At 42.5% G+C, this 14,822-nt stretch overlaps 1 protein-coding gene across 2 annotated transcripts in view; it reads left to right on the plus strand.

Annotated features, from left to right (window-relative positions):
* Nucleotides 1-14,822, plus strand: part of PLBD1 (phospholipase B domain containing 1) — an 86,745-nt gene that overhangs the window by 23,602 nt on the left and 48,321 nt on the right. For both annotated transcript variants that reach the window (XM_052639894.1, XM_052639895.1), the window contains exon 2: nucleotides 2,433-2,652. In XM_052639894.1, coding sequence (XP_052495854.1) covers nucleotides 2,433-2,652 — 220 coding nt within the window. The remainder of the gene's footprint in view (nucleotides 1-2,432; nucleotides 2,653-14,822) is intronic.

Below are 14,822 nucleotides of genomic sequence, written 5' to 3' on the forward strand. Positions count from 1 at the left end.
ATTCTTCCTTTTTTAAAAATAAAATAGATTCTGAAAGAATTCATACTTGAAAAATGTCTACCCAAAATGTGAAGCTTGGTTGACTGATATTATTCATGATAGAAAGAATAAAGTGCTTTTCTTTCTGTCTACCTTTAAAATGGAATAGTTTATTTCTGTGAAAAGGTGCTTAAACTTTCAATATTTTAACTTTTTTCATTTATTTTATTTTTTAATATTTATTTATTTGGGAGCTCTTGTAACTGTTTATTTAGTTGCAGCACATGGGATCTTCCAACTTCATTGCAGCACATATGATCTTTAGTTGAGGCGTGTGGGATCTAGTTCCCTGAGCAAGGCCCCCTACATTGGGAACAAGGAGTCTTAACCACTGCCACCGGATCAGCAGGGAAGTCCCTTTCTTCATTTATCTTTAGTAAGTTCAGTTCAGTTCAGTCACTCAGTCGTGTCCGACTCTTTGCACCCCCATGAACTGCAGCACACCAGGCCTCCCTGTCCATCACCAACTCCCGAAATTCAATCAAACTCACGTCCATCGAGTCGGTGATGCCATCCAGCCATCTCATCCTCTGTCGTCCCCTTCTCCTCCTGCCCCCAATCCCTCCCAGCATCAGAGTCTTTTCCAATGAGTCAACTCTTCGCATGAGGTGACCAAAGTACTGAACTCCTTATTGCCAAATTCAGACTTAAATTGAAGAAAGTAGGGAAAACCACTAGACCATTCAGGTATGACCTAAATCAAATTCTTTATGATTATACAGTAGAAATGAGAAATAGATTTAAGGGACTATATCTGATAGACAGAGTGCCTGATGAACTATAGATGGAGGTTCGTGACATTGTACAGGAGACAGGAATCAAGACCATCCCCATGGAAAAGAAATGCAAAAAAGCAAAATGGCTGTCTGAGGAGGCCTTACAAATAGCTGTGAAAAGAAGAGAAGTGAAAAGCAAAGGAGAAAAGAAAAGATATAAGCATCTGAATGCAGAGTTCCAAAGAATAGCAAGGAGAGATCAGAAAGCCTTCTTTAGCGATCAATGCAAAGAAATAGAGGAAAACAACAGAATGGAAAAGTCTAGAGATCTCTTCAAGGAAATTAGAGATACCAAGGGAACATTTCATGCAAAGATGGGCTCAATAAAGGTCAGAAATGGTATGGACCTAACAGAAGCAGAAGATCTTAAGAAGAGGTGGCAAGAATACACAGAAGAACTGTACAAAAAAGATCTTTTTGACCCAGATAATCATGATGGTGTGATCACTCACCTAGAGCCAGACATCCTGGAATGTGAAGTCAAGTGGGCCTTAGAAAGCATCACTATGAACAAAGCTAGTGGAGGTGATGGAATTCCAGTAGAGCTATTTCAAATCCTGAAAGATGATGCTGTGAAAGTTAAGCTTTAGTAACATTCAAATGTCAAAGTCTCTCCTTCTTATAAAAGATGAATGAATTGCCTGAATTTATTTTAGCAATTATTCAGTGTATTTCCATTGAATTTTTTGTAATATTTTTGATAAGAAAAAAAAGAATTAAGCAGGAGAAATAGGGTAGAAAGTGAGAGACTGTGGATGCTTTGGCCCAACTATTGAGGGGGATGAAAAGGGCTGCAGACCAGGGCTGAACCCTATTCTGTTTTGAAAAACTATATTTGTTTATTATTTATTTGGCTGCACTGGGTCTTAGTTGTGGCATGCACGATTTTCAGTGTGTAGTGTGGGATTTTTTTGTTGCAGCACTTGGGCTCAGTAGTTGCAAAGCACAGGCTTATCCGCTCCGAGGCCTGTGGGATCCTAGTTCCCTGACCAGACATTGAACTCAAGTCCTGGGCATTGCAAGGCAGACTCTCAACCAGGGAAATCCCAGATCTTATTCTTGGTTGAATGACAAGGAGGGTGAGAGGTCCAGCTCCTGCCTTGCCCAGAATTCCATCCCTAAGGTTGAAGCACTTAGACCCCCTTTCTGATGCTCCAACTACACCTCTACTTTTGACCTGGTTCTTTGTGCTCTAGGCTAATTGCCTTTGATCAAGGCTCTGGTTTTCCCCCATTTGTAACAAGGACAAGGGCTTGCCAGGTGGCTCACTGGTAAAGAATCTGCCTGCCAATGCAGGGTACATGGGTTTGATCACTGGGTCAGGAAGATCCAGTGAAGAAAATGACAACACCCTCCATTATTCTTGCCTGGGAAATCCCACGGACAGAGGAGCCTGGTGGGCTACAGTCCATGAGGTTGCAAAGAGTCATACACAACTTGGAGACTGAACAACAACAATAACAAGGACAAACTATGGTGTGACAGATTTCCCGACTCTAGTAAAATGAAACTCTTTAAAAGCAGATGTACTAGAATTGTTGATTACACAGAAAAAGAAAGCCATCAGCCACTCAGTTCAATCACATCCTAGCGTTATTCCTTTTTCTTTTCTTCCAGGGGTCTACTATGCAACTGCGTACTGGATGCCTACGGAGAAGAGAATACAAGTCAAAAATGTCCTAGACAGGAATGGGGATGCCTATGGCTTTTACAATAACTCTGTGAAAACCACAGGCTGGGGTATCCTGGAGATCAAAGCAGGGTACGGTTCTCAGTCCCTGAGCAATGAGATCATCATGTTTGCCGCCGGCTTTTTGGAGGGTTACCTCACTGCCCCGTAAGTACTCCAGTCATGGTAGTGAACTGCAAGGCAACCTCTGTCCCTTTCTTTTTTCAGTAGTAACATTTTTCTTCCTAGCATTGTACACTAGAATTGAAAAGTCACCGTGGTCCTTCTCATAGGATAGAAACGTCAGAATTACGTTTACAGGGACTTCCTTGGTAGTCCAGTGGCTAAGACTCCGAGCAGGGGGCCTGGGTTCAATCCCTGCTCGGGAAACTAAGATCCTAAGTGCTGTGCAGTACGGCCAAAAGTTTAAAAAAAAATCACAATTACATTTGTATCTATAGTCATGCTGCCTAGGAGGAAAGCCCCCAATTGTGACATTTAAAACATTTCCCTCTCACGAAACTGTTGTAAAGACAGCTAAGCCATTTCATCTCACTAGTCATTTATTGTCAGGGAGAAAGCAAAGGGAGGTGGAGTGGCTCTTTGAGAAGCACAAAACAGAGAGGATTAATTACAAATTAATTAAAAATAAAATATAAGAGCATTTATTTTCAACTGTCTTAGAATGATACTTTCAAGTGGGCAAATATTTAAATTGAAATTTTGATGTCTTATCATGAATGTTCTATTGTTTGATTCTTAAGTTCTTCCTTTGTCTAATGAGAATAACAAAAATATAGTTATAATAATGCAATCATGATGCATCCTTTTTGGAGAACTCTTCCTTGAGGAAAGGAAAGTTGCAAATTATCAAACAAGCCTCATTCTTCCTTTGATATAAAATATCTTGAGGACTTGGGCTTCTTCTTTTTATGCTCTTTGACCTAGATCACTGAGTGCAAGTTTAACCAAACCCCATTTTCCCCTGTTACAGCCTTAGTCATAGTAAACACAGTGCTGGTCTTAATCTGTTTCTAAGTGCTGGCAATTATATCAAATGTTGAATGGCTAATTACTGGGCTCTGGCTGCTGTGGTTTTTTTTTTTTTTTAAACTTAAACTAAACATTCCTGTTTTTATCTTTCTACCAAATTTTTATTACCTTGCCATACAAGTCCCCGTAGTAGGGAACTCTCTATTTGGAGATGTAGAAAACTATAAGGTGAATGCAATGTTTAAAAACATGTTTAAAACTGTTATTCTGCATGTAACAATCCAGACTTTTTTTTTTCCCTCCAAGTCCTTATCTGTTTCTGGATCCACTGAATTCTCATTGCATTCTCTTTTTAAAAATTTTAATTAATTGATTTACTTATTTTTGGCTGTGCTGGGTCTTCGTTGCTAGTTGCGGCGAGCAGGGGCTACTCTCTAGTTGTGGTGGGCAGGCTTCTCATTGTGGTGGCTTCTCTTGTTACACAGCACAGGCTCTAGGGCCCTCAGGCTGCAGTAGCTGGGGCTCCCAGGCTCGAGAGCACAGGCTTAGTAGTTGAGGCACATGGGCTTAGTTGTCCCTCGGCTTGAGGAATCTTCCTGGATCAGGGATGGAATACGGATGGAATCCGTCTGCATTGGCAGATGGATTGTTTATCACTGAGCCACCAGAGGAGCTCCTGATTTCAGACTCTGAATCTGCCTTCCCTAGGATCCTGTAGCAGCGGCCCGGGGACCGGGGATCAGGAGTGAGGGAGGGGCCAGCCTAGGAAGCTCACTCATTACAGGATCCTTGAGGAAACATTGGGAAATATTCTTGGCAGCATTTCTGCTGCAGAGAACACAGGAAAAGTGATCTAATGATTAATCCCATGGGAGTCTGAGAGGAAGGCACCCCCGTGGGACCAGAGCAGCCAAGGGAGGCTTTGCGGAAGCAGTGAGTGATGAGAACCCTTGGGCTTTAGCCAAAATTATTCAAGGTGGAAAGTAACAGAAGGGAGCACTGAAGAAAGGCACTCAGTCTGAAGAAGCTGCATTTACAGTGACCAGAAGTGGAGGCTCCAATCGAGCAAGCAGGGACATCTGGTTTGAAAAGGCAGATGGCAGCCATGTCGTGGAAGCTCTGGGTAGAGGCCCATGTGACAGTGGTCATTCTCTACTTCAAGCAGAGTTTTCTTGAATTGGAAAGACAGCTTCTCTGTTCATCTCCATCTAGGATTCGTGAGTGTGGAAACTCCCCAGCTGCTCATCATGGGCTTCCCCTGTAGGTGGTACTAGGAGTCTGAGAGGAGCTCTGTTCTGTGCAGGACTTCGTTGTATCTCACGGGGCCCGAGAAGATGCTGGTGAGCAGGAAGTTGCCTGATAAAGGATAGAAGAGGGTGGAAGGAAGAGTGAGATCAGTATTTATATGTTTGAAGAAGAGAAAGAGAGGAGAAGAGGACAAAAAGGAAGGAGGAAAGGAAGGAAGGCAGGATGGAACAGAACAGGAAAGAGGGGAAGGAGGAGGAGGAAGAATTACACCCAAGGGATATCCCTGGCTGTCCAGCGGTTAGGACTCTGTGCTCTCACTGCCAAGGGCCCAGGTTCAATTGCTGGTTAGGTGACGAATTGCCCATGAGCTGTGCGACCAAATAAATAAATATATGCTACTATTTTTTTTTTAATTGTAACCAAAACCCTCTTTTTATTTATTTTTTTCAATGTATGTTTTGGCTATGCTGGGTCTTCACTGTGGCACACCGGCTTAGTTCCCCGACCAAGGATTGAACACAGGTTCCCTTCATTGGAAGGCAGATTCTTAAGCACTGGACCACCAGGGAAGTTCCCCAAACCCATCTTTAGAATGGCATTTCCCATAAGCTCCTTTCAGAGGCTGTCATCCTGACTGCATTACTGAGAAGTTCAGTAAGCAAGGGAATTTCTGAATCAGCACACATTCCAAGGCTCTGCTCTGTGCCTTGCTCAAAGCTTGGAGCCATGGGATACGATGCAGCAAGTGTCAGACAGACCCCTGGCAATGAGTTGGGGAAGAGGGAGGAGAGGGAAACAGTTACCAGTTTCCTGCTTCCTCTCTGATATGGTCCATGGGGTGAAGGCTTAGTACACTCTGTGGTGCAAGAGTTTAATTTGGAGGAAGTGCCATATGGAGTAGAGAGCTGGGGCTCACAGAGACAAGAGCTCTGGCAGGGAGATAGGGTGGGAGAGGCGGGGGGCGGGAAGGGGTGTGGTTGGTGAGTGGCAATTGGAAGGATTCCTGGAATTGAGACTCTTAGACCCAAGGCCCCATCAAAGAAGGACTGCAGCAATAAGCGCTCCATGCACTGTCTCAGCTGAGCCAGGAGGCAGTGGGGCTCCCTCTGAGCAAAAGTATCCAGTATTCTCTGAAGCAAAAGCAGAAGTAGCTTAAAATATCAACCCTCTGGAAGGACTGTAGCCACAAACCAATGGTGGAGAAATAAGTCACAGCCTAGAGTCTTCTGTTTTCAGCTACACAAGGGGAGTTATATGAGAAGCAATAGCATCTTCTACCCAGGCCATCATTTCATCCACTTAAAACATATACTGCTGGAGACTGTTTTGCAAAGTACAGTCCCACGTACCCAGCCACAGCCTTGGTGCTAGGGCAGAGAAGGTGAGTTTGTGCCAGAGGCCAGAAGAAAGAGCTGCTTTGTTTCCCTCTCATTTTACAGAGTTGCTCAGGTAGCTACCAGGAGCAGTGGAAGGTATAGGCCTACCACTTTCTTCCACTTTTAAAATGGAGTGGTGCTTATAGTCTCCTGAACCTCCTAGGGGCAGAGGTGTGTGGAAGGTCGGAGATCGTGGAATGAACGACTTGAGATAAACAAGGATGTTGGTTTGACAACCTCGGAAAATATCATTTGAAATATGAAATATTCAAGAAACCAAATCAAAATGCAAAGACATATCCTCATATGCTCCATCATCGCCTTGGAAGCATTCAGCAATTTGCTGCTTCTCTGAACTTTTACAACACTCTCCTGGGTCCAGCCCTTTGTATCAGCACTTTATCCTGAAGCTCACGGCCATCCAGCTGCGCTGCTTCTGCAGGGTGATCTCGTGTGGAGCAGCGGCACATCCAGCTTAGAGCGGGCACGCACTGTTTTCAGGGGTTTCTCTCACTGGTTTGCTCTTCTTCGCGCTCTATCCTTCCTCTTCTTTCGCTGCCCCACTCCCATCCCCCGAGGAACCCTCTCCCTGTGTGGTGCACCACGCATTTCACATGCGCCTGTGAGCCGTGCCGTGATCTCCTTCTGCCTCTTGCACATCCCCTTCCTAGCAACTCTTCAAACTATGATTCTTAAGAGCCAGGTGCTGCTCTTCATATCTTTACCGATCAAAATACTGCTCAACCTCCAAGACATGTCTCAGACGCTGTCTCCTTGATGAAGCTCTTTCTGACTCCATTTCTACTGGGTCAAAGCTCCATCTTTCTCCTCCACCATCTGTTCATGCTTTGGGGACAGGGTCCCCATTTCTCATCTGTGCATACCCCAGAAGCCCAGCCCAGCACTTCTGCCACCGGCACTTACTTAACAGGTTTGTTAAGTTGAACTGAATCTTGTTGTTGTTCCAGTTTTATTAGAGATGAATCAGAAGTGTGAGCTACCCATTTCCATGTAATGCCCTGTCTTGGCCAGATGGAATTTTTTTCCTCCTTTTATCTTTTTTTTTTTTTTAAACTCTACTGGGGTGGCTCCCTAAGAGTTGCAAATTAAGAGTTTCTGATGGCTCACTAATGAGGTAAAAGCTGATAAACAGCCATAGATTGGTTTTTAATAAAATGAGTCATGAGACCTTTCTGGAAAGAATGGTGATGAGGGTTTGGGGACCTGGTCTGCTCTAGTTTTTAGCAAAGCAACTGATCTCATGCATTGCTGGAGCAGCTGCAGAAATGACTACTTCAGAATTTACCCAGCTTGGGTGAGTGAATTCCATGCAGCCAACACTTGTGAATACTACCTTGTGCTGGGCTCTGGGAACAGAGAGACAGTGGGGAGTGAGTTCCTCAGTACTTTCCTCACTCTTTTTAAGTTAATGTGTTGACACAACAGTTGCTGAAACTGTGATGAAAAGGTATTCTAGCAAGATTTTGACATAAGCAGAGAAAGTAGAGAAAGCAGTCAAAAGGTGAAACCTTTTCAATGTTTGTCTTACCATCAAGAGATACTTCAAGAATATCCTCCATACCCCCAAACTTGCTCCTTCTGATATTAGAAACTGACTATGGCTTCAGGTCAAGGCTGTAGGCACAGCAGAGATAAGTAACACACAGTTCCACCCTCAAAATTATCAAATGACACATTAACCAGTAATTATTTGGAACTTAACATGAACCACAAAATGGTGATGATGATGATAATGACTAGCATATATATATACGTATATATATAATTTAAACTATGTCAAGCATTGTTCAAAACATTTTATATATGTTATATTACTTGTATGAGGTGTGTGTATGCTCAATTGTGTCCGACTCCTTGCGACCCCCATGGGCCGTAGCCCACCAGGCTCCTCTGTCCATGGGCTTCTTCAGGCAAGAATACTGGGGTGGGTTACTATTTCCTCCTCCAGGGGATCTTCCTGACCCAGGAACTGAACACACGACTCTTGTGTCTCCTGCATTGGCAAGTGGATTCTTTACCACTGAGCCATCTGGGAAGCCCATTAAATTATTTCATCCATAACAGTGCTATAAGATATATATTATTATTATCTCCATATCATTGATGAGAAAACTAGGGCACAGAGAAATTCAGTAACTAGCTGAAAGTCACAAATCAAGTCAGCAGAAGCCAGGTTTGGAAACAAGCTATCTAGTTATGGAGTCCACACACATGCACACAACATGTACAAACACAAATAGATTAATCAATGGGAAATACTAAAGGAGCTCATTCCTACTAAAGGAAGTAAGAAATCAAAACAGCTAGGAAAGAGTAGGAGAGAGCTCCTGACAAGCACTAAGTGAAACTCACTCAGTCGTGTCCGACTCTTTGCGACCCCATGGACTGTAGCCCACCAGACTTTCCTGTCCATGGCATTTTCCAGGCAAGAATGCTGGAGTGGGCTATACCATATCAAGTGATATGGTATTAACATAATGCAAATAGATTCAAGGAAAAGTGGGCATATGAGTGTGTGAGAGATGGAAAGGTGGCTGAAGTCTCCGCCAGCTTAGGAGGAAACTTACTGACTTTACACACCATAGGAGCTGGAACTAAATCTAGCATATCCTTGAGCTGGAGACTGGCGTGGGTTCTGTTTGGTGAGGATTCCGAGACATGGAGAAGCTGGGAGTCTTTCATATGCCTGAAGAGCCCAGAAGGAGTGGGTCGAGCTTTGAGCTCAGAATTCAAAGCCTCTGCTCTTATTTGCTGTCCTGCGTTGCTATAACACACACAAAGTGTAGAGTCCCAGGGCCAAGGGTCAGAGAAGGGCCTCAGCCTTCTGAGGGGGCTGTGAGTGGACTATGTTCCTCAGGGCCCCTAGATGGGGCAGAATCAGGCGAAGCCTCCACTTCTGATCTCAAGGTACAGGTTTCTCTTCACCTGCTCTGAATGTCAGAATCAAAAAAATGTAGCCCTCATCCAAAAAAGAAAGAAGCAATTTAATAACTCTAGCCTAATTACCCTCCTCTGTCTCCATCTGTCCTGTCTACTGTGATGTGGACCTCCTCAGCTCCACCCCCAAGTCAGGATGAATGTTCCTCTGTTTCAGGGTTTCTCAGCCTCAGCACTTTGACATGCAGGATTGAATTATCCTTTGTTGTGCATTGTAGGATGTTTAGCAACGTCCTTGCTATTTACCCACTAGATGCCAATTACACCTTCCCTCCCCCTATTGTGACAACGAAATATGTGTCCAGACATTGCCAAATGGATGGGAAAATCACTCCAGTTGAGAAACATGGCCCTGTATTGAAATAGACTGAAAAGTAGAGAGGATCTGGAACTCTGAATGGAGCTGGGCAAGATGCAATGGTGGACAGTTCAGCTAAAAAGTATGACTTTTGTTTCTTTACCCGAGTGACCACTGTGGGTCAATAGCCCACAGATTATTTTTTTCCAAAAAAATAGAACTTCATTTTCACTTAAATCATTTTAATGTTAAGAGCCCATTCCTCCTCGTGGCAAGAAATGTGACCGTAGTTATTTCAGTAAGAACAAAATAATTTATCATTGAGACTAAGTCAGTTCAAAATAGGCTTCCCCAGTGGCCCTAGGGGAAAGAACCCACCTGCCAATACAGGAGACATAAGAGACGTGAGTTTAATCCCTGGGTTGGGAAGATCCCCTAGAGGAGGGCATGGCAACGCACTCCAGTATTCTTGCCTGGAGATTCCCATGGACAGAGGGTCACAAAGAATCAGACTTCACTGAGCACGCACACACAAGCAGTTCAGAATATTACACTCCTGTCCCAAACACTTGTCTCCAGAATGGACTGGTTTTACTGAGGCATCATGGAGGGAGGGGAGATATTTAAGCAGTGATTGTCTGTCTTGTGTCCTTCTCTGGAGCATCTACTGAAGTGGAAGGATCTCGTTGAGTCTTTAGCTTCGGTGTTTCCCCACCTGACATCAGATGAGGCTTCCATGGTCTCCCTGGTCTCCAGTTGCACAATCAATGCCACTGAGTCTGCAGTAGTCACCCCAAGTATTAGTCCTCTGGCCCGAGGAGGTTCATCAGCTCCCAGTGTCCTCTTATTCCTCCCTAGACCTGACAAGAGCAACTCTGGCTGCCCGCTAAAACTCAAGGTGGGTGCAGGGTTTGCTGCATTTAGCTCATGAGCCCAGACAGTCCAGGAAGCCATCTCTGCTTCCCCAGGCAACCTTGGAGGGGAAACTTCAGGGCTTTTGCTTCTAAGCAACTAAACCAAGTCACCCAGCATATCTGTAGTTTCTGCATTCCATTCCCCTGATCTATGAGGCCAGGGCAGAAGTTCTCTTCCCTGTCACCCACATACCTGTCTAGCTTTATTGCTGTTCTCTCCCTCCATTTTAAAGGTGATAAAAAAGGGATCAACTTGATAGAGGAATATGGCAGCATAACAGATATATAAATAAAAGTTAAATGCAATTCCTCAATTAAAAAAAAATACTTACAAATATTTTGAAGGAAACGGCCTCATGAAGTTTGTTGAAGTCAAGGACCATAAGAGATTTCAAAGGATTTTAATGTTTTTTGCCTAACAGGCAATAAAACTCTATTCCCATCTTGTCAGTTGCAGTGCTGGAAACTCTTAGATAAGGGATATCTAGATTTCCGCTGTGCTGAGGGCCAAATTCCCATTTTTGAAAGCTGAGTCATGGCCTGCTTACAGGGCTGAACTCTAGGTCAACAAAAGCCTCAGGCTTCCCATGTGGCGCAAGTGGTAAAGAACCCACCAGAGAATGCAGGAGACTCAAGAGATTTAGGTTCAATCCTTGGGTCGGGAAAATTACCTGGAGTAGGAAATGGTAACCCGTTACAATATTCTTGCCTGGAAAATTCCATAGACAGAGAGGCCTGGCAGGCTACAGTCCATGGGGTCACAAAGAGTCAAACAAGACTCAGCACAGCACAGCACAAAAAAGCATCAAATGAAAACTAGAACTCAGACTTTAGGTAAACTTCCAGTCCAGAGAGTGCAAGGGGCTCACAGTTCGACCTGCTTTGCTCGAAATTTAGAGCAAATGGTAGACAAAATGTGCCGCAAGAGAGCTTCGTGGTAATATAGCTGATCCCCCAAACAGGACTGAACAACTCTTGAACCAGAAATGGGGCAGAAAACAAAGAGAGGGAGTAAGGATCTGCTGGGCCCTTGTCCTTGGAACAAACACTTTAAATATGCTTAAGGAAAACTTGAAGAATTTTTTTCTTTTGCTTTGTAATCAGTATATTAAAGAGACATTCATACATTTCAAGAATTGCTTAAATTCTGATACACGGATTTAAGCTTGTGAACATATGACTTTAAACATACAATTAAAGCTATTCATCATAATTGGCTATAGTACCGACATTAAATTACAGTTACTCTGGAGCATGTTAAATGGTTTAAAGTAAGCCTGTAACATACCTACAAAAACCTTCCTATCTCATACATGCAAATTACTTCTCCATGTAAAGGTCTCATCACTCTAACCTCTAAGTTTCCCTGCTCCAGAAGTCACTACTCTAAGGCTTACTGTGGTCTGAAGAGAAGGGGGAGAAAAAAAATAACAAGGACCAATAGCTATATATATTAATAAAAGACAACACAGCAGAAAAGAATGCAATTCTACAAATGCAAGCCCTCAAGAAGCAGCATGTTATGATAAACCCCTTCTTTAGAAAGGTATCATTTCTATCACTGATACCACAGGCTAAATTAAATTGTACAGCATGCCATCTTCAAATAATAGTTGAGGCAATAGAATAAATACAGAAGCATCACAATGAATCCCACTTAATACAACTATACAGACCAACACTTCCCTACAAATTAAGTTCTTTGTCTGACTGCTCGTTAAACACAGTTTTAATTTCATAGCTTAACAATTAAGGGTCATACCCTGAAGTCAATACATATACCTGGCATTTCAGTCTAAGCTATTCCATGTACATAGCCGAAATCAATTACAAAGTATGGCCTAACAAATGCTAGGGGAAATTTTTTAAAGTAGTTTTTACAAGTATTAAATTTATCTTGCACACTGTAGTCATCATACATACAGGGCAAAGTCAGAGCTTTTATATTCAAGTTTATTCTTCATTTAACTTTTAAAACACTATAGTTGAATATTAAAACAAAAGCAAGTAGTGAGCAATTATGATTATAGCCCTTTACTCAATCACTCCTGCAAATAAAACAGCAGCAGTGAGTGTTATTCAGGGCCCTACTAAGAGGACTGACACTGACCACCACCCCGAGGATGATGCTCATCATCCTCATATGCTTCTCATTGTAATGGTGCCATCGTTCCTGGCTTGGATCAAAGTCCACTAAGTCTACCTGGTCCATTTCATCAGTCTCTTCTACCTCCTTCCTCTCAGACAGAAGTTTTTCCAGCAAAGAGAGTTTATCAGTAGAGAGAAAGCCATTCTCAGGAAAGTTTACCTTCAGTTCAATGATTAGGTGACCCTTTTCATATGGCCTATGATAAATTGGCATGCCTTCATTTAGCACACACTTGATATCTCCATGCGTAACAATCTGACCTGGATGAGAAATGATAACTATGATTCAGTTGTCAAGAGTAGATATTGGCTTCTGGAAGCCACACAATGCCTCAATCAACTGTATATCCATACACATGAAAAGGTCTTCTTCTCATTGAGTAAAAACAGCATGGTCCTTCTGATCTAAAGCAATGATAATATCTCCTGGCTCCAGTCCTAGTTCTTGGTCTCCTTCACCATGGAATGTTATCTTCTGGCCATCTTTCACGCCTTTGTCAATATGAACTTCTAGAATTTTCTTTTCTTGAACTATCTTCCTTCCGTTGCAGCTTTTACATCTCTTTAGGACTGATCCACTCCCCATGGCCCTGGTACTCCATGCAGGCAGACTGAATTTGCTGAACCATTCTAGGTCCATTTTGATGAATCCTTATTTGCATTCCAGTACTTTGGCAACTGGGACAGCATTCTGCTGCTCCTTTCTTACCACTTCAGACTTCACATTTGTCACAAATCACATTCTTTTGCAGAGCTAGTTTTCTTGTTGCACCATTATATAAATTCTCCCAAGGTTACTGTAAGTTGACGCACAACGTTTTTACCTCCCTCTCTCTCTCTGCATCCTGTCTCCTCCTCTGAAAAACATATCAAAGATGTCCATGGGGGAGCCAAAACCACCACCTGCTCCACCTTCTTTAATTGCCTGTTCTCCTCCTTTGTCATATGATTCCCATTTCTTTGCATCAGAGAGCACTTCGTAAGCTTGAGAAACCCGTTTAAACTTCTCACCTTCATTTGGATTCTTATCAAGGGTGGTACGTCAAGGCCAGTTTCCTGTAAGCCTTTTTCAATTCTTCTTGGGTGGCATTGGGTTTGACCCCCAGACATCATAGGGAGTGGTTTTTTTCACCCTTGTCACCTGCCAGTTAGCAGGCCGATGCCAGTGTGGCGGGGTGGGGAGGAGTGAGTTGCTGTGCGCAGCTCAAGCAGCCACAGCTCCTCTGCCTCTAACTGGGCCCTTGTCTTTGGAACAAACACTTTAAATATGCTTAAGGTACTCTAAGTTATAAATGAAGGAAAACTTGAAAAATTAGTGCAACAAGAAGGAAGATAAGATAGGTAGATATTTTATAAGAACTTATTTGAAATATCATAAATGAAAATTAGGGAAATTAATTTTTTAAAATATCAATAAGTGGGCAACCTTGGTCGAGGTAAAGTCAGAGAAATAATTTCTGAATCCAACACTGATATTGAGGGATTTACATAGTACACTGCCCAGAGAGAGAAAGGGGTGAAAATAATGAGAGAGCTGTTATTAAATAGAGAGATTTGATTAAGAAACTCCAACATATGTCTATCAGAAGCCCCAGAAAAAGAAAAACTGGAGGGAATTTCAGATAAAGAAGAGTTAACAGAGTAGTAGTTGAGAATTGATCAAAATTGAAAAAGACGTGAAGGGAATTCCCTATGGCCTAGTGGTTAGGATTCCAGGCTTTCGCTGCCATGGCCCAAGTTCAATTCCTGCTCGAGGAACTGAGATCCTGCAAATCACCCAGTGCAGCCAAAACAAAGAAAGGGGAAAAAAAATAAAACACTTTCAGAGTTCCCCAGCAGTCCAGTGGAGCAAAACACACAACAAATAAACAAAGGAGTCCTTGGTTAGAAGACACAGCCTGTTACATTGCTACAACCCAGAGGGTGAAACTACAGAGAACTGAGGATAAAGGGAATAATTTTATCTTTATCAACTGAGCTATAGGGAAGCCCAATATTTCAAAAGTACTAAGGAAAAATAACTAGAGTTTTAAAACTATTTAAATTATCCAAGAGCAAGGTCAAAATAAGGATATTTTTAGATAAATAAAATATTTCACCATGTCAGACTTCTATTAACCTATTGATATTATAGGACACACACTGACAAGAATAGCAGGAGGGAATATTTGGGATATAAAGAACAATCATTAACACAAGAAAGAAAGAAATTAGTAAGATTTAATTGTAAAACTTTGAAAAAATTTAATTTTTTTCATTGAAAAGGTAAAACTAAATCTTCGAACAATAACATGATGGATGATGTCAATGGGTAGGTAAAGCTCACTAAGATGTGTATGTTTGGAGGAGGAGAGAAATATAAAATTCATTTAGAGTTTATATGGGAATTCCCTGGCAGTCCGG

This window comes from Budorcas taxicolor, chromosome 5, assembly GCF_023091745.1.
Source record: "Budorcas taxicolor isolate Tak-1 chromosome 5, Takin1.1, whole genome shotgun sequence".
NCBI classification, from domain to species: Eukaryota; Metazoa; Chordata; class Mammalia; order Artiodactyla; family Bovidae; genus Budorcas; species Budorcas taxicolor.